At 45.2% G+C, this 24,958-nt stretch overlaps 1 protein-coding gene across 1 annotated transcript in view; it reads left to right on the top strand.

The window, feature by feature from the left end:
• Positions 1 to 21,676, top strand: part of Hgtx (HGTX homeodomain transcription factor) — a 40,258-nt gene extending 18,582 nt beyond the window's left edge. Inside the window, exon 4 of the mRNA XM_078182779.1 lies at positions 21,328 to 21,676. Coding sequence (XP_078038905.1) covers positions 21,328 to 21,525 — 198 coding nt within the window. The 3' untranslated portion in view covers positions 21,526 to 21,676. The remainder of the gene's footprint in view (positions 1 to 21,327) is intronic.
• The last annotated feature ends 3,282 nt before the right edge of the window (positions 21,677 to 24,958 follow it).

Below are 24,958 nucleotides of genomic sequence, written 5' to 3'. Positions count from 1 at the left end.
GGTCCGGCTAATTATGAGTAACAGATGTAGATGGGTTAATAAAAATTCATAACAGTCGAGCGGGCGCTCGCTGCTCCGATATTAATCCGTGAACGATGGAACGACGAGGCTGCGATAAAAACGTGAAATCAACTCGATCGGCCGCGCTTTTTAATCTTTCGCCGTTATTTAATATTTTCTTGCCGATTTAATTGGCCGGCGATATTTATCGGCAAAGAATATATTCTCTTTCTCTCTCACTCTTTTTCTCTTTCTCTCTCTCTCTCTCTCTCTCTCTCTCTCTCGGTTCCGGTCCCTCGATTCCGAGGCCCCGCGAAGTCGGACTCGTTCGTTCCCGGGATACTACTACGGGTAATCCGTCCTCCTCGACGTATAAATTACGGGCATAAATTGCGAGCAATCTTTTTATAATGTTCGCTCGTCGAAGCGCGAGCAGGCGAGCGACGAAAGTGAATGGCGAATAAAAATGAATCGGGGACCGTGTCTCTCGTAAATCGTCGGGGAACAAATGGGTAGCTGCGAGCTGCAAATTTGCCCCCCGACCTCTGTGTACGGGAGCCTCGCGCGGAAATCAATTCGCTGAATTCGCGGTGAACGCTAGTGACCCGCCGCTGTTACGCGCGCCGATTGTCGTCGCCTTCGTTTGTCCGACCAATGCTCGATTCCTTCTACTTGCTGACACGGATACGCGACTTGGACTTGGACAAATTTCAAGCAACATTATACAGCAGTTACTTTCATATCTTCTAAAGTAACATTGTTTCAAATATGAATTCATGTACGACGTTATCTTATTCCATAATTATTTGAAATTATTTCAAACGGTAGAAGGTTTACATCTAAAGTAATATTGTTTCAAATATGAATTCATCTACCACACGTTATTTTATTCCATGATTATTTGAAATTATTTCAAACGGTAGAAGGTTTATATCTTCTAAAGTAAGATTGTTTCAAATATGAATTCATGTACGACGTTATCTTATTCCATAATTATTTGAAATTATTTCAAACGGTAGAAGGTTTACATCTAAAGTAAGATTGTTTCAAATATGAATTCATCTACCACACGTTATTTTATTCCGTGATTATTTGAAATTATTTCAAACGGTAGGAGGTTTATATCTTCTAAAGTAAGATTGTTTCAAGTATGAATTCATTTACGACGTTATCTTATTTCATAATTATTTGAAATTGTTTCTGACGGTAGATGGTCCACGCCGATTTGACCCTTTCGCTTCGGCTGTCCAGTCCGCCGAAGTACTGTCACTGAACGGAAGCGCGCCCCGTCAATATGTGTAGTATGCGTTGTTGCTGTATATACGTTTTCCTGAGTCTTGAATAACTATTTCGCCGAATAAAACAATCTACAATATAAGATATGAGTACAATTATATACAATACATGAGTATAATTTACAACTTTGGTATGAAAACATTTATAACTTACAATTGTAACTTTTGTAACTTATAACTTTTACTATATTATTATCATTTTTATAACTCACCCACGAGTAACATTGTCGTACACAGCTTATAAAAGCGGCGCTCGAAGCGACAAGGGTTTTTCAAATCACCTTCTTTTCTTTTCGTTTGCTTATCGCGTAATCCAAGGGCTCATGAGAAGGGCCGATTATCGCTCCGTCTTGCTTTCCGTTAAAAAATTGCTAAAACAAAAGACAAAAAAAAATGTAGCACAAGGATATACAGACGATTTCGAAATCGTATCTACTGTTCCCACACGTTCGGCGACGCGATTCAAGGTGGCGACGACGCTGCCCCACGGAATCCGGGCCAAACGGCGGAAAAAACCGTGTCATCGAAGTGGCTTTTGTTCGAGGGGTGCGGGCGCGGCCGGGGCGGGAGGGGGTGGGGGTGCCGCCGCGGCAAACGGGGCGTAATTTTAAAACGCGTTTGTTCAGCGGCGGCTTACTCCATCAACGCCGGGGTGAGCAAGCTTCTAACGAGGCGGCGTTGTAAAAAAAGTTGGCCGGATAAAAGAAGGTGACAAAACAGCCGGAGACGTGTCAAGCTTTGCGGCACCTGCGTCATTCCGTTCGGCTCCCGGCCTCTCCTCCCCGACGGAACAAAAATGGTAGAGAGGGCGAGCCGTGGGTGACGACGGCGAGCGTCACACGGCACTCGGAACTCCGTCGTTGCGCGTCCTCTTTCTCCGATCCTCTGCTCCCTCTCTCTTCCACACGCGCGCGCGCGCTCGCGAAAGCTCTCTCTCTCTCTCTCTCTCTCTTTTTTCATATCCCTGTCTATCCGCCTATTTCTCTCCATCTTTTCCAGCATCCCTTTCTCCCGAGTTTTTCCTCTCCCTCCCCAGGCCCGACTCACCCTTTTCCTCCACCCTAGCTCTTGAGAGAACCCCTATTACCTATCTCTCCGGTATCCTCCGACAGCCCCTCCCCCCCCTCCTCCGAGCCCCAGCTCCCACCTCCCGGAGCCACCACTTTTACTCCCGCCTCTCGGAGAGCTACATCTGTAGTACTTGTGCTCTCGAGCCGCGGCTGAGAGGAGCCTGGCTCCTCTCTCCTCCTAGCCGCGCCACCCCTCCCCCTCTCCGCGCCCTCCTAACCGTTCGCCATCTTCGACCCTCGCAGCCAGAGCTTCCCATTTCGAAGCCTCAACCCCTGCCATCGCGACCATCGCTCCCTCTCGTTCTCTCCTTCTCTCTCTCTCTCTCTCTCTGTCTTTCACCCTTTCTCTCTCTCTCTCTCTCTCTCTCTCTCTCTCTCTGCATCCCTCTTTGCTCCGTTTCTCTCCCTCTCGGGGAAACGCGGAGCGGAGCCGAGCGGCGTCGATGTAGCGCTGTCATTGGCTCGTTCTACGCCGCCATATTTACATTTTTATTGAAAGCTACAAGTCTGTGTCGGTGAGTGATGGCAAGGGGATGAACGCGAGCGGCGCCCTCTCGCTCTCTCTCTCTCTCTCATCCTCTCCCTTTCTCTTTCTCTCTCTATATATATATATGTATATATCTATCTCGCTCGGCTTCTACCCCGCTCCACCCCCCGGCCGTCCTCGGCCCGGAGGGTTGAACGAGGATCGGAACGGGCTGGACGAGCCGCCGCGATAGAAAGAGATAGCGCGGAGAAGCCGCGGGGAGGGTTAGCATTCAATTACCTCGGATTTCCTCGGCAAGAGGCGATTCACCTCCGCGTATATGCCATCTTCGAGGGTGAGATTGCCCCCGGATCCGAACCCGGCACCGCGTTTCCCGAAATATTACGACAATATGTACCCGCGCCTCGATCTCGCCCGCGCCTCGCCTGTCTCGCGACGCGACCGCTCGCTGATTCAGAGCCATCGATTCTCAGGGCCTCCATTCTCTCTCTCACTCTCTCTCTCTCTCTCTCTCTGTTTGTTGTTTAGCACCGCCGATGGCTCTCTCTCTCTATCCCCGAATCACCGATTCGACCGGTTGTATCGCCGTCGACGTGTTTTACAGCTGTTAGAAGTAACTCTGTTACAAGTAACTAAATGACCAATTAAATGTCATAGGTTTCCTTGCTGCTTCTTTCGATCGTTTTAACCCTTTGCACTCGAAGCCGTTTCAATTACAGATCTAAAATAATTTGTCTAGCATATAGTATTTCCATTTTATGTGACAAAATGTATCTAATAAATATGACATTGTTTCTTGTGACTCGTACCAATAGTTTTATTGTTAAGCATTTTTTTAATCCAAATTTTAATCACAAAATACCATAATATATAAAATGCTCGAAGTTATATAAAATGGCAACGCTACAAGTCTAGACAAATATCTTGGATCTCCACTTAATATGGTTCCCACTGCAAAGGGTTAAATGTGCGACAATGTTTCAAAAACTGCCAAGTTCGACAAAATGCACAGACTATGTCAACATTTTTTCGGAGATGTCGTTTACCGTAGAACAAACATCGATTCTTCCTCTTTTAAATTAAAGAGGAATGTTTCAATTAAAAAGAAGCAAACGCTGCTGTGATTTTTTTGCACAGAGTTTCAGCACTTTAACGTAACCCTTTTATTTTTATTTCTGCCGTCTACCACTACTAGTCTACCAGTTTTTCTCGAAAATCATTTTATGCAACAATGAATATAATTAATATTCGATTCTCTGTGCGTTGAATCGGAGTTGGACCGTTGTTTCGTTAAATAAATAATTTAACGCAGAGTTTAAGCATTTGTCAGGAAGACAGATAAATTTCGACACAGTCCCGCGGCATAGCGTGGACGCGTGTATCTCTCGGTAGCTAATAAATTGACGGTTACCCGGCGGCAAAGACGTCGGGAGGAGCAGAACCAGGACCGTAATACACCGGGCACGATCATAACGGGTCAGCAAATGAGCAAAGTTTTCCGTAGGAGAAGTCTTTTTCGGCAGTGTATCAAAACCGGGGGGCACCGGCGATTCACGGATTTATCTCGCGATACCGCGCCAGAAGTTGCTCCCGTCCTTTCGCGGAATTATTTTTCCGGAGCTGCTTCTAAGGGGAGATCGTTTCAATTCTCGGAAGAGGAGACTTTAATTTTTTTTTTAGCTTTTCGGTAGAGAAATCGTGTGATCGGTACAGGCGACGAGAGGCGGGTCGGCGCTAATGGCTCAGGCCGAACCGATAAATAATTCATAAATCAGTGGAGATTTTCAATAATGGTAGCTCTACCGATTCTTATATCTGACTGCTTCGCAACGGCGAGGGTGCGTCCAGCTTAAAATTGAGAAATACCATCTTAAAGTAGAGATTTCAAGCTTGAATTTAAAGAAAGATATCGTTGATCGAAGTTGTCCAATTTCCATCAAAACATTGTTCATGCTTTCTTGAAATATTTATAGACGTTTCAATTGGAATTAATAAGATACGTTGATTCGTTGAATTTGTCGAGTTCGTTAGCCGTCAGGCTAACGAAACGTTACGGTTATTTTATGGTGTTTCCGGCGAAGCAGCAAAGGGTCGCCGCGCGTGGTGCGTGACACGCGCGTGCCAGTCATCGGGCGTTGAAATCACCGGCAGCCTAAAAATGATCCCGCGTCCACCGGGGGACTGGATTTATCGGTGGTAAACGGGCGCGCCGTGACTAAATATTGAAATTGCATAAATCGCGGCTCCGTTCACATCGACGTTTACATTATGTTACACGACGAATTATATTCGTCCGATCCGGCGCGGCGGCGGCGCGCGCGCGACGGTGTCGAAAGTTTTCGAAATATCGGCGGGCCCGATTAAATTATTTTACGGAACGCGCGCGCGATACGCGCTGAATGACACACTCGCGTCCTATTTATCAGCGTATCGTTCCGCTTGTCGCGGATCAACATAAATTCATGAAGTTTATCGGCGCAAGGAGGTTTCGAAGCTTTTTCCGTTCGACGGATCGTTCGATTCTTTCCTCGTTCGTCGACCGATTAACCCTGGCGTTGCTAAGGGCCTAGAATTAATTTTTAATCAACCTGTAGATCTCTCTCGATTTCTGAGAGAAACTATTTCTTAAGAAGAAAAATGATTTATATTGTAATTTTTAATTTATACACATATTACATTAAATGTATTCCGGACTATGTATATGTAACACAAAAGGGCCTTACTAGCCCGTTAATAAAGAATAATAATAATGTAACTGACTACAGGAACGAACATACAAAAAAACGATAGGGCGTGTAAGCATTTCTTTTAAGATCGACAAAGTTGAATTGATAAATAAAAGGTCACGGTCCGACATGGCGGCGAAGATGAAATAATTTTGGCAACGTGCGAACGTTCCGTGGAAATCCGCTCCTTACCCGCGGCACTTATGGATCGTCCTGTAGCCGAGATCGATACGACCCTACGTTCGTGGTTTCACATCCGAGATTTATCATTTTTTCAGTATCGGAAAAGGATTAGTGCGGCATATAGGGATTCGCTAGTTTCGGCCAACGAAGATATATGCGTTCTGTCATTCCGCATTTCCAGATATATCAGTTTTCCGTTTTCCGAAATGCGTGCCACCGGCAATACCTTTTTTTTTTTTTTTTATTTTTTTTTTATGCTTTTTTTTGTCAGCGCCCCGAACACATGTCCGAGGTACCCGCCGCCGCTCTCCGCGATGTAAAGTGTCAATATTAATACGTCGTTAAACAAAAGATTAATCGGATAATGCCCCGCGTTCTGCTTACACGTCGATTCCGCTCCGTCTCCTTCGCGAAAACCCGCGCGCGCCGCATTTTCCGCCGACCTTTTAACCCGCTGCTGAATTAACCTTTTAGATACGGCAGGATTTTGCGCAAATAAAGTTTTTCGTAACTAAATTACGATTTTCTCTTAATATATATTTTTTCCGGATATCTATATATAGTACTAATAACATATATTCTTTTCTTAATATATTGTATATACACACTTTCACTTTAATTGTTTGCTTTAATAAATAATAAAACAATTGAGTAAAGCACGAGCCATTCGCGAAAGCCACTATAGTGGCGCGTAGTATCTAAAAGGTTAAGGGGGTGCGCATTTATCTAAAAACCGAGTACAATTCGTCGGACAACGTTTCGAGAATCTGTACCTGCGATGCATTTTTTTACTTCCGAATCGAATTGCGTGGGAATTAATTTTTCCGCTTGCGTCTTTTTTGATCGAGCGATTTATTCGTTGAAACTTCATTGCTGTTCCAGTTATTTCAACCCTCTTAGTAGCGAAGAAGGATATATCGTTGTTGGCTTTTGTTGGAAAGATAGATTTCTTAAACAATTTCATTTCTTCTCCCTTTTTGAATTTGTTACTTGTCAGGCTTTACAAAATTCTTGCGATTTCTTTCCGAAACTTTATCAAACTTCGTCAAACAAGTTTTATTAATCGTTTCGCACAGATACAGATTCTTTTGGCCGATACCAAGAGGGTTTTAAACAGCTTCCAACAGTTGTGAGAATTGACAAAAAATGTGTGGCTCCACGGTGGAACTCATACTTTATCATCTCACTTAATCGCCTACGCTAAAAAGAATTGCAATTCTTTTCAAACTGAAATTTGCATTAGAAAGAGGTAAAGATGTACCTTTCACACGAAAAACAAATTATGCGAAAATACGGGGTCTAAATGGGGTTACGTGCAACTGAAATAAATAACACGAACTTTGCTCCATTTCATTTTCGACAACCGAATATATTGTTATCCGAGAAATGACTAGTAGCTGGTTTTCAACAGAGTAATTCGACGCGCGGAGCGTTGGTCATCGGTGGAATGGCATCGAGTTCGGAAAAGGAAGATCGACGAGCGAATCAAACGCTCCTCTCACGAAGATTACACGACGGGTTCAATTAGCGTCTGCCAAGGGCACGGCCCCAATCGGCGGAGAGAAAGAGCGCGCGCGAGAGAGAGAGATAGATAGAGAGAGAGAGAGAGAGAGAGAGAGAGAGATGGAGGGAGACTTTTCACTCTTGATCAACATCCGTCGAATGATTCGACGCTCGATGAAATATCGCCGGGAGGAACGATGCCGTGGCAATCATCGTGAAGCGCGGTAACTCGGGCCAGCACGGGAATCGACCGGCTATTAAGACTATTACGCGGATCGCCGTTCAAATTGCCAACGATATCCGTGGCATGATTTAGTTAGCCGGGTCGGTCGAGCGAACGGTGCGCAAAGTGCACCGAAACGGAGCGAAAGAGGGTTCCCGGAAGGGGTCGCGGACGAGCACGGGGGGGTAGTTCGAGTGAGCCCGGCGAACGAACGAACGAACGAATGATCCTCGCTCGATCGCTCGCTCCCCTATTAGAATCTAATACGGCAAAGTGAACGCCGGGCATTTGCGAGGCTAAACACCGTGACGCCCTATCTGGTAACGCGCATCGGTATCGGGGTGTTCCAACGGATACCCGCGCTACGCTGCTGACACGAGTCTCCCGACCAAATTAACACCGTCGCGTCGCACGGTGGCCGATTATTCTAACGAATAAGGAATCGTGCTCGCCCCGACGCGGCACTCGACGTATTTAACCCCTTGCGCTATAATAACGAGTCAGACTCGTGACAAAGATTTCATGCATGATCTACTAAATACGAATAGTATTCATTCATTTCGAATCGAAATCATATTTAATTATTCTGTTATCGAAGCACAGAGACGAAGATAAATAAAGGCAATATAAGAAATGGGAATTGTTTAGTCCTATTAAAGAAAATATTAAGAACGAATAAATGCTAATTAATGCAACGTAAAAAGAATCATACTGCAGGGGGTTAAGCAACGCTGGAGCTTTAACCCTTTGCGGTCGAGTGACGACTCTAAGGCGCTGATAAAAATGATCGTGCCACGTTTCAAAATAATTTTTATCATATTCATTTATGTTTAGAAAATTGTTAAGAGCTGTTGACTGTTGCACAAAATGCAATTCTATAATATATAAAATCCTCCAAGTTATATAAGATGGCAACGTTACAAGTCTAAACAAATATCTTGTATTTCTATTTAAAATTACTCCGACTGCAAAGGGTTAAATTCGTGTATTTTCTCGACTCTTCATTCTGGTCAATTGAATCTTTAAAAATCAATATTTCATGTTCATTCATCAATTATTGTCAATATAACCATGAAGCAGACTTATAATGGATCTATTTTCCTAGTGGAAATTATTTCATGGATTCTAATTTGTAAAATATTTTCTTAACCCATCGAATAGCTATTTAAGCGTGTAGACGGCTACAGTTTCTTACGTATCAAGGACTGAAACAAAAATCCTGTCGCAAACCTATTTCCAGTAGCGCATAATTTAAGAGAACGCACCTCGTTAACGAAAGAATCGACAACGGAATTAAACATGGAATTAAACAACCCCGAGATACAGAAAAAACGAAATCCCGAGAACGGGCCGAGCGGACGAGGAGTCGCCGGGAGACAGTGAAAAGACTATCGAAATCAATTCTCCGCGACCGCACGGTGTCTGAGAGGAATGCGGAAGGGGGTCGGACGAGCACCGCGCACCCCTCCCCATTCGAATCTAATACGACAAAGTGAACGCGCAGCATTTGCGAGTTAAAGACCGTGACACCCCAGCGTAGGCGTATCGGTGCTTGCTAGAGTCGCGGAGAGAAACGGAGAGGGTTTGGTCGGAAGGGATGGGGTAACAAGTTGAAGTGCTCGGGAATGGAGAGGCACGAGCTAGAGAGAAAGCGCGGGATTCGGAGAGAGAGGAAGAGAGAGAGAGAGAGAGAGCGAGAGATAGGAAGCAAGGGGGTTGGACTCGGTGGAAGGGGGTGTTTGGTAGATGTAACCGGTGGCGGTGCTTTTGGACGGCCGCGGGGGGGTGGGTGTCGAGGGATAAATAGCGGAGGGTAGAATCGCGCGGAAGGAACGCGCGGCGGCGGGCTTAGATGGTGTTTACGCAGTGGTGGTGGTAGTAAAGTGGCGGTGGCGAGCTTCCCCCGTTTCGGTAGAAGGCCTCTCCCTACCCCGCCCGAGGGGGGGCTGCTCTCTCGAGTAGGAAGAGGGGGCGGAGAGGCGGGCGGAGTTGTTTACGGCGGAGTAATCTGCTCGTCGACGGATACCAATATCGATGACGTCAATTAGTACGAGCGAAAGCCTCCTACCCGCTTTTCCTCCACCCATGTATCATCATGGTGGTGTATGTACGTACGGCGGCGGCGTGGCGTGGCGTGGCGTGGCGTAGCATGGCGTGGCATAGCATGGCGTGGCGTGGCGTGGCGTGATAAATCACGGCAGCAGGCGGTGTTCCCTTCATTCACCTCCCACAGCTCGTACCCTCGAAATTGGCCCACATGTACTTGACTCCATAATGCTCGATTCTACGAGCTCTCTCTCCCTCTCTTTCCCTCTCTGTCGCTCTCTTTCTCTCGGTCACTCTTAACAACCGGCGACTTTATTCGCCGTCTAACCATAGGCGCGTTTAGTATCGTTGTGTGCCCCAGGCAACCGAATTGCTGACGAGACGGCGGGATCAGCTACCGAATCGCGCGAGCGCGATTCTATTAACCCTCGGCAATGTTTCGGATCCCACTTTTGTCTTTCTGTTCCTAATACAACAAGTAATTCACTTTATTTAACCGATTTTCAAGATTTCTGACTGGCAGTGATCAATTTAACACTTTATCGACCTATAAATCGGCTTTTCCCTCCGATCGGTTGCCATAGTAACCCTTAATTTGTTATCTATTATTGAGATAAATGTGTTAAATTGTACTACAAGCTTCAATATTGTTATATAAAATTTTAAATATTAAACACCTTTCGCGGATAATAAGATAAATAATACCGAAATAGAATTACGACCGGATGACCGGTCGATAAAGTGTTAACCCCTTGCACTACGATCTCAAAACTGTGTCAATTAATATTTTTTCATCCTGAATAATTTCCTTGATGGAACAAGAAGATTTTTGTTTCCCGATTGTCTTTTCCAAATTTTGACGATAGAAGATTACCAAATTCTGTTTCAATCCAATAGAAAAGACTGGTAATTATATTTATTAAATTACGTACGAAATAATTCGTCACGAGTCTGACTCGTTATAGCGCAAGGGGTTAAGAAGGTATCCTGGTTTGGAAATTCCAAAAAATTTGGAATACGCATCGAGACCCCCACCCCTACGGATCAACAACCGTGGAACAAATCTCGCGGATTTAATTTTCTCGTAAGCCATGCACGAATATCGTACGGGGCTCTCGGTGCTAAATAATAAAACAGAAGAAAGAAAATAGCGTAGGCGTTTTTTCCTGCGGCGACCCGTTTTCTCGGGAACCCCGAGATTTTCGCGTTCCCCGGGTATTATGTGACCCGTTCCGCCACCGTTACCCGTTTTACGCCGCGCGTAATTGCGCCGATCGACCGCTCGCGACGTGTTTCCACGATATTGGGACCTTCCGGCTCCTCGATCACGAGTTTACGGCTCGCCGGGAGGAATTAGGCTTCCGCCGCGGAAATACAGTAACGCGCGCTTAAAACGTTCGCTGTCGGGGCGGGAAAGCGGTCGCGGAGTAATCTAGCGTAGCCGAATGATTCGCCTAATCGAAAAGGGGAACCCGCGCGAGCGAGACGCTTCGACGAAACGAAAATTAAAAATCGTGTCGCGTAGCGTGACTTTGCATCGCGGTGAAAACTAATGCTATTTACGTCCGTGAACGGGTTAAGCGCGAACTACCGGTAGAACTGTTTGAAATCGCAGATAGGTTAGGGCAGGTGCCACCGGTGTCCGGTTTGGCGCGGGCGCCCGGTCACGCTCCTGATTATTTCGCGATACGATCTTTTCCCGCGGCCGTAAACGCTTGTCCAATTTTCCCCGGTAAAAGCCGGCCCCGGGGAAAAAAGCCGATCGAAGGGGTATTCGGATCGAAGGGGCAAGGGAGGAGGCAGAGGGAGGAGGCAGGGGGGCTCGACGAGGCTGGGCGGTGTCGGTCGAGGCTGAAAATCCTCCTCTGATCAAATCGGGCTTCCACGAAGGGGACGAACTAATCCCGTAACACCCTCGAGTGTTTCCTTGATCAAATTTGATGAATGTATCCGTATCACTGTACACACGTATTAATATTCCCCTTCCAACATAATTCATTCGGCTCGCAGAGATCAGCGCCCGCCCGCTTACGAAACAAAAGAGAAACACGCGCGCCGTCGCAGATGTGATCAATAAGATTTGCCTCCGTTACGCCGGGGATTATTTAATTGACTTTCCGCCGCTTCTCGCGCCGAGTCCGAGAGACGGACGAAGGGGGGGCTTGCTCGACCGAATCGAAACGCTCGATTTCCTTCGATTAACCCTTACACACGAGTACCATGGTACCAATTGCTTCGATTGTTTAACCCTGAAATTGTATCGCGTTCTATCAAGAATACGATCTGTAAAATGTAAAAGCCTTTTAATTTCATTACGACGAAAGAGTTAACCACTTAGCTGCGTCGATATATTTAACCCCTTGCGCTGTAACAATGAGTCAGGCTCGTGATCAAGATTTCATGCAACATCTGCCAAATATGAATATTATTCATTTTTTGTAAATCGGAATAAAGCTGAATTATTTTGTTATCAAAGTCTAGAAACGGAAATAAATGAAGACAGTACAAGAAACAGAAATTATCTGATCCCATTAAGGAAAATATTAAGAACACATAAGTGCTAATCAACGCTGTGTGAAAGGAGTCGTAGTGCAAGGGGTTAAAAGATAAATTTTACGGGCTTTATTGATTACACTCAGTTTTCTTAATCATTGTTCTAGAATTATTCCAAAGTATGTGTAATTTACGAATATGTTACCATAAGCATTTTGACATAAATCGTAAGAAAAGTATTTTTATTATATAAGATTGCCATTTCCTTGTGACGCGTATACACGTCGTGCGCAGCTAACAGGTTAATACGCTCTCACTATATTCTTAAATCTGAAGTCATCGAACAGACTTCTCTCTCTGCGATCTCGGCCGACGTTGGAATGAAACGACCCGCGTTCTCGCATCGATCGGTGGGAACAGAGACGAAAACCGGACTTTATTTCTCTCGTCGACAAAGTTTTAATTCGAATAGTTTTTTAATGGTCCAGGTGGCACTCGGTTCGAAGCTCGAAAGCGATCGGGGAACTTGGAGAGACACACCGCGCCGCCATTATCGAATATTCATTCCGGCGCTGGTGAAATCAAGACACAACGCGAACATCGAAAAATGCGAACTCTCCGAGAGGTTTTCCTCTTTCACTCGTCTCTTTTTTATTCGGAAGAGAGAGAAAGAGCGAGAAAGAGAGGGCGAGAAAGAAGAGAGAGAGAGCCGTAAAGTTCGCCCTCCCTCGCGAAATTTGATTCCGAAATAAAAATAGAATATCGGGGATAACGCGAATCGGTGAAGCCATTTGATCTTCGAGTGAAGCCAAATGGTTGGTCGGGAGGGTGTATGGGGAAGGGTGAGGAAACATATCGATATGGGGAAGCGGTACGAGAACGGAATACAGAGGAGCGCATTATCGCCAACAGCCAACTACCCTCTGCCATTCTCGCCGTTCGCATTACTTATTATTTGAAGAAACATTCTGCTCCAAGCACTTTGTAATATTACGAGAAATTACTTTGGCCCGATTGATTTAGAGGATCGTGATCCCGCGCCGACGCCGATCTTTCGATCGTTCCTTTACATCGCCGACAAAGAATCCCAACACCGACAAACAATCCCATCACCGACAATATCGTTGGATAAAAATTCCGCGTTTACAACGCGATCGCGCGGCGTGTAACAAGCGAACGCGATTCGAAGGATAGCGTTTACCACTTAACGTCCCGGTAATCCGTCGCATTACAATGTTTCCTGTTTGCGCGAATCTGCTATTTGCCAGCCGGAAATTAACGATCGGCATAGATTTCGTTGTTGACGCTGCGGCGGCCGACAGTGATCAACACGACGAGCACCGACACTAGCTTCGGACGCCGCTTGTTTGCGGACGTCTGTTGGCCCAACACAGTCTTTCCCAAATTTCATGATCATGATCGAGCGATCTATGAATCTCTCCGCAATCGTGTGTCCAATGATACCGTGATTTAACTTATTGCTGCTTCGCGTCGCCGACCCTTGATATTCTTGTCAATTCTCCAGGCTTTGGATTGGTAGGTCGTATAGCAGAAAAATCGACCGGATATAACTAGAAAAAGAAATGATATAGTTAGAAAAATACATAATATAATTAGAATAATAAATTATATAATTAGAATAATAAATGATATAATTAGAAAAATAAATTAAATAATTAGAAAAATAAATGATCCAATTTCGCTTTTAATTATCTACTCGCTGCAAGCTTCGTCGGAGGTTGGACGCATCGGTTGCTTTCTAATTTCGTTAAATGCCGTGGAAAGTATCGGGGAAGCGACTGGGATGGATCGTGGAAACGTAGAAATTCGTCGGAGCCCGACGACGACAACGTCCCGCGAATGCGCGGCCGACCTGAAAAATTTATCGACGCGTCGATAAAACGGTGCCGTTTGAATGACAAGCGGGCTCAATGACGCGCGAGGCGTCCGAGTCAGTGTCGCGCGCAACTTTCCACGCGTCATTAACCATCGCGCCGCGGCATGGAAGACGCGAGAAGAGAACCGATCCGTGCCCGCGCACCGGCTGAATTTCATTTTTCCGCTATCCGGTGTGCGCCGGTCCCCGGGAAATCGGCGAATATCATGCGACACGATTCTGAATCCATTATCGAGACTCACCGGGACCTTTGAATAGCATTAATCTCTGGCGAACCGACTCTGCTTCGTTTTCCACCAATGACGCTCCTCCTTTGAATCCTATCTCTTCTTCCAATAATATTTTTATCTATTTTGTTCGAAAATGATGTTTCATGGTGCTTCTGTTTTCTAGAATAGAAATAGAATATAAGAGAATATAATAGAATATAAAATATATAAATAGATATATAATAAAATATAATTATATATAATAATATATAATAAAAATATAATTACATATAACAACATATACTAAAAATATATATAAATAGAATAGAATATAAAAATAAAAAACCACTATTCTTAGGAAGTCCGATTTTAAACGGTAATTTCTATTACAAACATTGTATTAAATCGTGCAAATATTTCTATTTTTGAGGTTAGTAGACATTTAGAAAGTAGTATATATTCAATACAGATCGATATGTGAAAGTTCATTCTTTTTGGTAAAATGTCACACCTTACGCTAATCCGGACCACTGTGCGGCCCCATTAGAACTGTTTTAACGCGTTCGAATATTATTTTTAAAGATATCGTCGAAGCTTGGATTTAAAAGATTGATGAATATTGTTATATAAAATAGAAATGCTGTGAGTAGAAAAATTATTTTACATTTGAAATTGAAGTGGCTTCAAGCGCGAAGGATTAAAATAGTCTCTCTGACTTGTAGCGTTTCCATTCGGAATTACTGTATTTTATGTGATGTGTTTAGTGTGTTTATTATAATATTAAATAATATTGAATAATGGTAAATAATGTTATTATAGTGTTACTTTGCTACGTGATATAATAAACTTTCATGGCGCCTCAGAGTCGCCGATCGAGTAGAAAGGGTTGAATACGATTCGATTACATTGTAATTCGATTTTGCAATTTTAATACGTTGCACTTCAATTGTAGATCTTAATTTAATTATTCGTTACAATTCGATTGCATGGGTCAATTCAAATATTATATGTTCTAATTCGATTACATGGGTCAATTCAAAATTATACGTTGTAATTCAATTTTACTTTCGATTGATTGTTTGCAAAAATGCCCGGCTAGAACGATTCTCTCCGTCTCCGCATGGGTTTCCCTTTCAATTCAGATTTTCCGCCCTGTCAAATTTTCCTCGTTCCACGAGCCTTCCTCTTACTTTTTTCCCTTTCCCCGGGCCCACCATTCCGCGCTGCTGCGTGTCCACTTTTCCCGGCCGCCAATAAAACGCCCCCGGTTTGTCCCGGGGCGAGAGAAGACGCAATCGAGAAACTCGATGATTAAATCGAGAGGACCCCGACGTCGCCGAGTCCCCGAAACATCGAATATTAATGACTGCCGACCGCGAGTAAATTGGAAAAAATTATAGACGTCGCTTCTCTCTTTCTCTCTCTCCCTCTCTCTCTCGCCCTCGTCGTGATTTAATTATGCGCGCGAGCCGCACCGTATCCGATTCACTTTTCTATGCATCGATCCGGCAGCGGCCGTAATAAACCAACTGCGCCGGCTTTTTATCGGGTTCGCATATCATCCGGGAAACTACCGGGATAAATTCATCGGGAGGTGGATCAATGAGGCCTTAATGAGATATATTACCAAATGAGAGTGTTTATATCGAATGCGGCACGGGGTTGGCCGCGGCTGGCTAAGCACCGATCACGCGCGCTGCCGGATCTAGACCGTTCCGCGGAAATTAGCGTCGTTATAACAACAAAACAAATTGACCATTAATCAATTTGCCCGGCCCCGTTCTACTTCTCGCCTCCGCGGTCCCATTGTTTTCCTTTCGATTTCGCGCGTCTATTTTCCACGCGCGAAATTATTTATCCGCTTTTCGGTATCGAGCCCGCCATCTTTTCACACAATTCTGCTATATTTCGCGCGCGCCCGATTCATTCACGACGAACAAATTATTCGGCGCGCGATCGTGTTCGAATCGTTCCGATTAATATTAATTTGTCGGAATCTACGAAACTGTTGGTTGGATCACAGTCGCTTTAATCGGGTGAAACTTCGTTGACCTTAACTATGAAAGAAATCAGGATTTTGCAAAGTGCCAAGGTGACAACGTCGTCAATGGATGTAAAGCATAATTTATATCGCAACCTAATTATATATATTAATTACATATTAACCTTAACCAAGAAATAAATCAGGATTTTGCGAAGTGCTAAGGTAACAGTGTCGCCAATGGATGCAAAGCATAATTTATATTACAACCTGATTCATTTTGTAACTTTTCGTTTTGTTGTTATTATTACATTAAATAAATACCGATTCGACTGCATTAGGATTTAATATTAGAATTATAAATTGATTATGGGAATAATTAATTATTTCACACTACGAGAACTTTAACCAGAACTTTTATTAACCAAAGAAAGGTATAAATTACGTCCTTTCTATTTGAGATATTTCAGGTAACTAACGCGATTCAGTTTAATAAAAACAATAACGATCAGAAGAGACAAAATAAATCAAGACTTCACAGCTTAAACATATCCGGTGGTAAATAAATAAACCGTCCATTCGATTGATTTTTCCATTCAACTTATTCGTTGAAATTCAACATTTAACCCTTTGCACTCGAATGGTGACTCTAAGGCACCACTGAAATTACTCTATCACGTTCCAAATAATTCTTATACCAACAAAGTTTACACTTAAAAAATGATTAAGGGTGAAACTGTGGTTTCGTATCACAGGAATCGATTTAATATGCATAACATGCACTTTATGGCATAAAATAGAAATACTATAAGCCAGAAAAGTTATTCCAAATTTCCAGCGAAAGTGGCTTCGAGTGCGAAGGGTTAATAACCGCACCGGATAAAAGGAGATCCACGATAGAAGATCATAGGAGATCCGTCATGCGCCAGAGAAGATAAAAGTCCCGTTAAACGCCTTCCAATTACGGGAAATCAGCAATAAACCGATAGCAGTCCAACGATTGCATTAGCATTAAAGGGCGAAACAATATAGACTATAAATCGCGGGGCTACGAGGGACCGACTGTAAACGCGGAGCAACCGGTAGTCCAATTATCCAGCGAATTGCGAGCGACGGCTAGAAAGTAGCACAAGTAGCAATCGAATTAACAGGAGCGTTTCAATCGCCGGCCAATCAGATTCGCAAAGAGAGATATATATATATATATATATAGAGAGAGAGAGAGAGAGAGACGACGACGCGTGTTGATGCAAATTTTCTGAATCTGAATCACGTATCGAGATGTGAGTCACGCGTGTAATCTTTCGCATAGTAAATTATCCGGCGATATCAACGAGATCAGATACTGTCGGTATTATCTGTTACGACCTGGTGGGGATGAACGAATCGCGACGAGCGAGAGAGAGAGAGCGAGAGAGAGAGAGAGAGGGAGAGTGACGCGAAGGGGGCGGCGCGACAAGGGAAAGAGAGAGAAAGGACGGGGGAGATCGACACTCCGGTATAAGGGCTTTGCGCAGTTATAAATGCGGTTTTGTATCTGGCTTTACAGGACAAAGTAATGGGCTTAGATAATCCTGATTTAATAAATCGAACAGTTGCGAGAGAGAGGACGGGCCGCAAGAGAGGCATGGCGGGGAGGCGACGCGGCGCGTTTCCGAGCCCAGGGGGGTCGCGACGAGCAACGGCTGCGTGACTAATGCGTTCAAAAACAAGACGAATGACTCGCCGGAAGATCTTCCTCTGCATTTACATTTCACCACTATATTTCTTCGCGGGAAAAATCCCGAAAATGCCGAACCAAATCTCGCGCATTATCCTGTCCCCTCCCCGCCGGGCTGCCACACTTTTTTTTTCAGCCCCGGGATTTGCCTCAGCTGCGGCCATTTTTTTTTTCTCGTAGGGCTCGCTGGCTTAGCTTCTCTTTTTTTCTCAGCTGCAGGCGTTCTCGATTATTAACGCCGATCCGATGCTCGTTAATAGAATTCGTCTCCCCCCTCGTCACGCCGCATCGGACACGTAGTTCTGGCGTTCGCTCTTGGAAATCTGTGCATCGCCGATTTCGATACGCCGGGCATTTAATGCGTGCCCCGTCGCCAGGCTTCGACAGTTTTCGGGGCCCTGTATGGCTTTATATTTATCCACGAAAGCGTATTAAACGAACGAAATAAAAAGAGAAATGTTTAATAGGTTCCGTTAATGTTTCGCGAAACAGCCGTTTAAATTTTTGGATCGAACAGGGTAAAACGTGTTTCTTTGGCGGTGCAATTACGCGCGCGGCAAATGGCGGACCGTTTTAATCGGCTCTTCTAATGTTATCGTTCAATTTGAGGGCATGTAAAGCGCGGAGATTTTAATGGGATATTATCGGGTGCTCGCGTCACGTTTTGGCCCCATTACGGTCTATTAAATTAGAGGTAATTCCTGGTTAAACAGCCAGCCTCCGCGCCGTTATCCGAAAATCAATTCTTACGAACCCCGGGGGCCGCGGGACCGACGAATCGCTCCGATTCACAAGATAAATCGGGCTCGCGACCGAGCAGCGGTTTATCATCGGATCGCCAGCCAATAAACAGACGGAGATTCCTCCGTCGGCGAACAAAAAAAAAAGAAACTACCCTCGGTTCGTTCGTTACGATCGGTTTTCTGACGGAAAGATTTTAATGAACCGCCCCTCCCCGCGGCGGCTGTGCTCGGCCGCGCGGAACGAAAAAACGCCGTCGAGAGATAAAGATGCCCGGAAACTGTTGCACGGACGTAAAGCGCAGCGGCCCCTTAAAGCTCGAGTCGCGATTCCTCGGCAACGCCGGTCGTAAATGAAAATCGAATTTCCTGATCTCGGGAACGAGCCCGGACTTCCAATCCGTGGATCCCGACGCGACGCGTCGCGACGCGCTGCGACGCGCGCGGCGAGTCCCGGGTGTCGGCGCGCACCGTCTTCGCGGACTGCCGATAAAAATTTATCCCCGGCCGTTCCGGTTCCAGCTTTCTTTTTCATTTCGGTGTCCCTCCCTCCGCGCCCGCACCCTTGTCTTTTTTATTACGCCGAGACGATAAAACGTCCGATCGATCAGCCGCGATCAACATATCGTGCGGAGAAATCACGCGAACGAATTATTGAGTCGGGGAAACCCCGGGAAATATTTCTTCTTCCTCGATCTCTGATAAGCGCATGCCGGACCCTCCGTTCCACGGGCTTTATCAATCACCTATGGTCAATATCTTAACCGCAGAGTCATTCGTTCTCCGCGGGATCCTCGCTGCTTCGATTTTTATCTATCTGCCATAGTTACTTTCGCGCGTACGGTGGTTGGAGCATCCTCGAATCATTCTTCAAGACCATTACACCGTGACCATTTATTTCAGCGAACTTTTCTTTGCTGCAACAAATCATTAACTCAATTAAATAAAGTCTTTCGTAACTAAATTACCATTTTTCTTAATATGTATACATATTTTTTTCCATATGGCTATATATAGTATTAACATATTCGCATCCGGATATTTTTCCTTAAATTTTCATATAAAGCGGGGCATTTTAGCAACGTGAAGATATTTTAACATATAGGCAAACGAGAATTCTCGTTTCCAGACGCAAACGTTTTTCTTTTTAAAACGAGAATTCTCTTTTCCCGATGCGAATGTGTTAATTGTATACATTCTTTTCTGAGTGTAATGTATATACACACTTTCGCTTTAATCGTTTACTTTGATGATTAATAAAACAATCGAGTGAAGCATGCAACATTCACGAAAGCCACTATAATGGCGTTAAGGTTGAAATTATTTCTCGGCTGCGATTAACCATTGTGAACGATCCACGTGAAACGACGACTTCCTTTTGGAAATATGAAAGCCCCTCGATCCGGCGTATACCTGGCGGAATAATTGCTCTAAGAAAGCAGGAGAAGCCGAAACGCTATCGGGCTAATGCAGCCGGGGTGGGCGATTCAGGCTAAAAAATGTAAATTCGTATAAACATCCCCCGAGTTTTATCGCGATTTACATTTCCCTTGGAACGGTGTCCAGCGTCTCGCGGGCGGGCTGCGTGTAACCTTGAAATTGGACCGAACTTATTATTCGACCGAATGAAAATGTTGGCGACGCGACGCGCGGAAAGAAAGCCCGCGGCGGGTCGGGGAGCGGAGGAGGGCGAGCCACGGCCGAAATAAAGAGGACCGCGACTTAAGGTGGTACATCTATAAAGCTCGAAATACGCGGCAGGAGTCTGTGTCCCCGCAACAATGTATTTAATTAACGTAACGGGCGTCAGGGGAGCGGCGGGACTCGAGCGTAGCGATTGCACCCACAAACCACCCTCTATCCGTGCTAGGCGCCGCGTGACCCCACTAAACTCCAGCCCGGCCCCCGCCGGCTCCAACAGCTACCGCCGCCGCCGCCGCCGCCACCCCTCTTTTCTCGCCAATCCGCAGGCTTGTTCAATGGCCGCCAAGTCGAGAGCTTAAATTAAAGATATAAGCGCGTCCCGGTGGCGCGCGCCGCCGACGCCGATGCCGCGCCGCGTTCCGCGCAGCAGAGGCGGTAAACGAATTAAAAAGTAAACGGCCAGCCGTAAAAGTTAATGGCTGTTCGGATGAAAATTAAAACACTCGGGGAATTAAGATAACGGAGAGAAAGGAAGCCAGACAATCTGGAGAGATTGACTGTGCTCCGGGAGGCGGATGGCCTCGACCGCCTCCGCGGGCAAACGTCGATTTCTCTTCAAACCGTCCGACCCCCGCGCGGCCCCCTTCTCCCGATTTCGTTAACCCCGCGGACCGGCGGCGGAACGAGCGCGGAAAGGGTTTCAGGCGATCCCGGAGGGTACTAAGCTACCACCCTGCGCTCGGAGATTCCATGATTTTTTTGGTGCAGCGAAGAACCGTCCGCGGTCCTACGACAGCCGAATCGTCAGTTGTTTAACCACTTAGCTGCGTCGTTGTATAGGGTTTTCCAATAGGGACGGGGAGATCAATTTTGTTACGCGTTTTGTCGATCATACTGTGTATAATCTTTTTGACGATCGTTCTAAAATTAGCCTAAAGCGTGCGAAATTTACGAATATGTTACCATGAGTATTTTCACATAAATCGTAAAAAGAATATGTTTATTATAAGTTGTAAAATTACCATTTCCTTCTGACGTGTACACACGTCGTACACAGCTAACAGGTCAACCCTTTTCACTGATCACTGACCGGTTGGTTTTTTGTTTCAGGTGTGGTTCCAAAACAGAAGGACAAAATGGCGGAAAAAGCACGCGGCCGAAATGGCGACGGCGAAAAGGCGGCAAGAAGAGGTGGAGGGCGTAGTGGGCGAGGGTGAGGACGGGTGCAGCGACACGGAGGGCGACGGGAACAGCGAGACAGCCGCGAAAAGGCTGAGAAGGGAGCTCGAGCAACAATACAGGCATTAAACGGTGTAAAAACGCGACGATATTAAAATAGGAGAAAGAGAGAGGAGAGAAAGAGAGAGAGAGAGAGACATACGCTAGGTAGGCACCCTCAAAAATAGATTATCGCGTGGAGGATCGAGGGTTAAAAAAATTCGAAAAATCGATTTCCATAACGCCCAGAATAGCTGCGTTCGGGAATGTTTCTCTGCGCGAGCTGGAAAATAAATTGGTGTATGTCCATTCCCGGATGAACACGACGGTTCTCATCAGAAATCGAATAGCGTCTCCGTAACATAATGCTCAGATTTCTCGTTTCGTTCCCTCTGTTCGTCGTCGTACGACAACTCGAAACAGGTTCTCGATGTTCGTAGCAAAGCAATCGTCGTCTGTATATATTTCTACCAAGATATATTCGTACGGTCGACGACGAGGGAGCGATCCGTGTCGACGGAAAACGATCATCCATCCGCGGAACTTTGTGCGCGGGACTAAAACAAACATTTCATTCTTTGGTCATTGCTTTCGATCGAGCAAGAACGGGGATAGCGGAGCTGGTTATTCGTTTCGTTTGTTTCCACGCTTAATAGAGAAAAGGGTAATAAACGAGAGAGAATGAAAGAATAATCAAATATAATAACGTCTTGTTCGTTGAAGATAAAAATTAACCGGCTCCACTGTCCTGTAAACGAAAATCGAAACTCGAACGTTGCGTTTCACGAGCATCGCGCAACGCGTCACAGCTCCACAGTTTAGTAATATAATGGCGGAAGGAAATCGACGCGCGTGGAGAATTACAGGGAATTGGTTGGAACCATTGTCTCTCGGGGTCAAGGGAACGACGACGCTTTCTCTTCGAACGCCTGTGCACGCCGAGCGTCGCGGATCACGATGAATTTTTAGTATTAAGCGCGCCAACGAGTCCCGTTTCCGTGAATCTAGTCAGACTTGTAAATAATCCGGTACGAGAGAAGAAGCTACGGTCGCGAAGTGGTTCGGATCTTGCCCTAGAATCTCCCCCCCAAAAAAACCTGCTGATGTTTCGATAGAATAATTTGAACGTAGGCGTCGAAGAGAGCGAGCAGGCGAGAGAGCGCACGAATTGGGCGAAGATGTATCGACGCAGACTCGAGCGCCTCGGACGAATAAATAAATTGTGTTTCTAGATCGTGCGGGATGTCCCGTCACGTAATAAAGTATTTGCTTCAAACGCGAATTACGTCTGTTCAGGTCTGTAAGATCGGATGCAGGCGACGCGACGCGCCACCGTCGTCGAAATGGCAATGTTGCGTGGAAAATTGAAGAACTTCCGACGGATACGCGTTACAAGGGTTCAAACAACATTCGCAACGTTCTACAATATTTCAGTCTCAACGTAAAAAATTCACATCGCTTTATCCGCATCGAAAGCTCTTCGATTTCGAGAGAACAACTGCCATTTGACCACGGTGGTGCGGCGATTCGCCCATCCATCCGCGTCCCGGTGAATCCAAGCCGAATGGATCTGGCGACTTTGTATATTCTGTAGATACGATAAACGTGAATGTGATATTTAACATATATTTAGTAAGAGTCCGACGTAGATATACCGGGTGGCGCGAAAGTAAGAACCGCGCGTGCGAAGCCGGCGCGCGGCGGTTGCGCCTCGATCGGCGTTCTCCTTTTTCATCGTTTCCAGCTCGATCTATATGGTTTTGTAGATACGCCGCCCGCTAGAGAACCGGGGAAGAAACGTGAGATTCGAAGTGAAATTTGTAAATATTCGAGTTTAAGTTGCGCCCGAAGGGAGAAGGGACGGGACCAAAGTTCTCCCGCCGTCGCGCAGTCGGCTATTCGCCCCGAAAAGAGAAAAACATGGAAAAAGACGTTCAACGAGAAAAATTTGTGTGCGAAATATTTTCATCGAATTACTGTTTCGCGAAATAATTAAGCGTATGTATAACACTGGAATTACCAAACCCCTCGACTAATTTTGATTGCCTTGTAATAATAAGAAGATTATCTTGGTTACTGTATTCTTATAAGTTTAATCGTTTTCTCCGTGAAGAGTCTTTACGATTCCAATAAATTGTAATACAAAAAGCAGCCACTTTGGTCCATCTGGTAGTTCTAGCGTTGAATATCAGCAAAATGAGATTTTCCTTGCGACGATAGCTTGAAAAAAAAATGGCTTTGTTCCGCTTCTTCGGGGCAGAATAGCCCACCGCGCGTCGTACTATCGCGTGGATCATTGTTTCAGCTGAAAACACGATGTCTTCACGGCTCGACACTCGTTTTCGCGCGGCTGCTTTCGCGCCACCCATTGCGTAGGTAACATCTCCTATTGATTTAAAAGGAAAACCACGGCGACACACACACACAAGAAATAGAAACGTAGATGTAACACGTCTAAATATGTATGATCATCGGCCGAAGAACACGGGGAACAGCGGCGCGACGTTTTAAAAAAACATCTCCCCGGAAAAAGAGAAACAGGCGCTAATTTTTCGAAGGCGCGTCCTCGATCGCCAGGTATACAGCGTATACGCTCAGTTCAGCATACTCGAGTATCGCGACATCGCTGTACAGTAATTAGGTGAATCGCTAAGCGAATGATAGAGACAATCTGTATAAAGTATTGTATAAATTATACATACGTGTTATCTATCGCTTGTGTATTATATCTCCAATTTAATAAATGGAACACATATTATGGTAATTATCAAAGCCACCACTGTCTACCGTTTATTCCGCGGTACCCTTTTTATTCCGATGCGCGACGACGCTGCCGAATCTCGAAAACGGAGATGCTATCTCCTCGCGTTTATTAAAGTAAATTTTTTCCTTAGCGGAAATGCAATTAGCGGCTTTGTTCGCGACTTGTTAAGGAAAAAAACGGTAACCAATGAGAGACGAAATCGACTGGCGCGAGGCGAGAAAAACCCTCTTTCTTTTGTTTCCACAATTTTGAGACAGACTTGGCAAATTCTCGATCGCAGAAGTTTCTTTGCCGTGCAAAGTTATTTTAATATTCTCCTTCGTGTTAAATGGATATTTGTCGGATAAATCGAGAACGAAAATTACCAGGATCTAACCGGGGGTCTATTGATATATAACGATACAGGAGGGTGGTAATGATCGGTGCGGCGGTCATCAATCAAAGGGAAGACACTCGGAGCCACGGTCGTTTTTAGCTCTGGCACGATCGACTCTACTGCACCGACGACGTCGCCAACACTGCCAGGTACCAATTTCAACTTTTACCAGCGACGTTATCTTCAACTTTCGATAAAAATATTATACTACAATCGGTTCGTTATACCGATCGATCTTTGAGATAATCGTGCCATAGATTTCTCGTTTTATAATCAACGAGAGAGACAGCTCATTAGTTTAATTTATTTATTTATCTCACGCTCATCTTTCACCTATTTATTAATTTATATATACACATATTTTCTATTTTTATATCTCTTCT

Source organism: Augochlora pura, chromosome 6 (assembly GCF_028453695.1).
Source record: "Augochlora pura isolate Apur16 chromosome 6, APUR_v2.2.1, whole genome shotgun sequence".
Taxonomy (NCBI): domain Eukaryota; kingdom Metazoa; phylum Arthropoda; class Insecta; order Hymenoptera; family Halictidae; genus Augochlora; species Augochlora pura.
The sequence above is the reverse complement of the archived record's forward strand: the minus strand, read 5'-3'. Positions and strand labels throughout refer to the sequence as shown.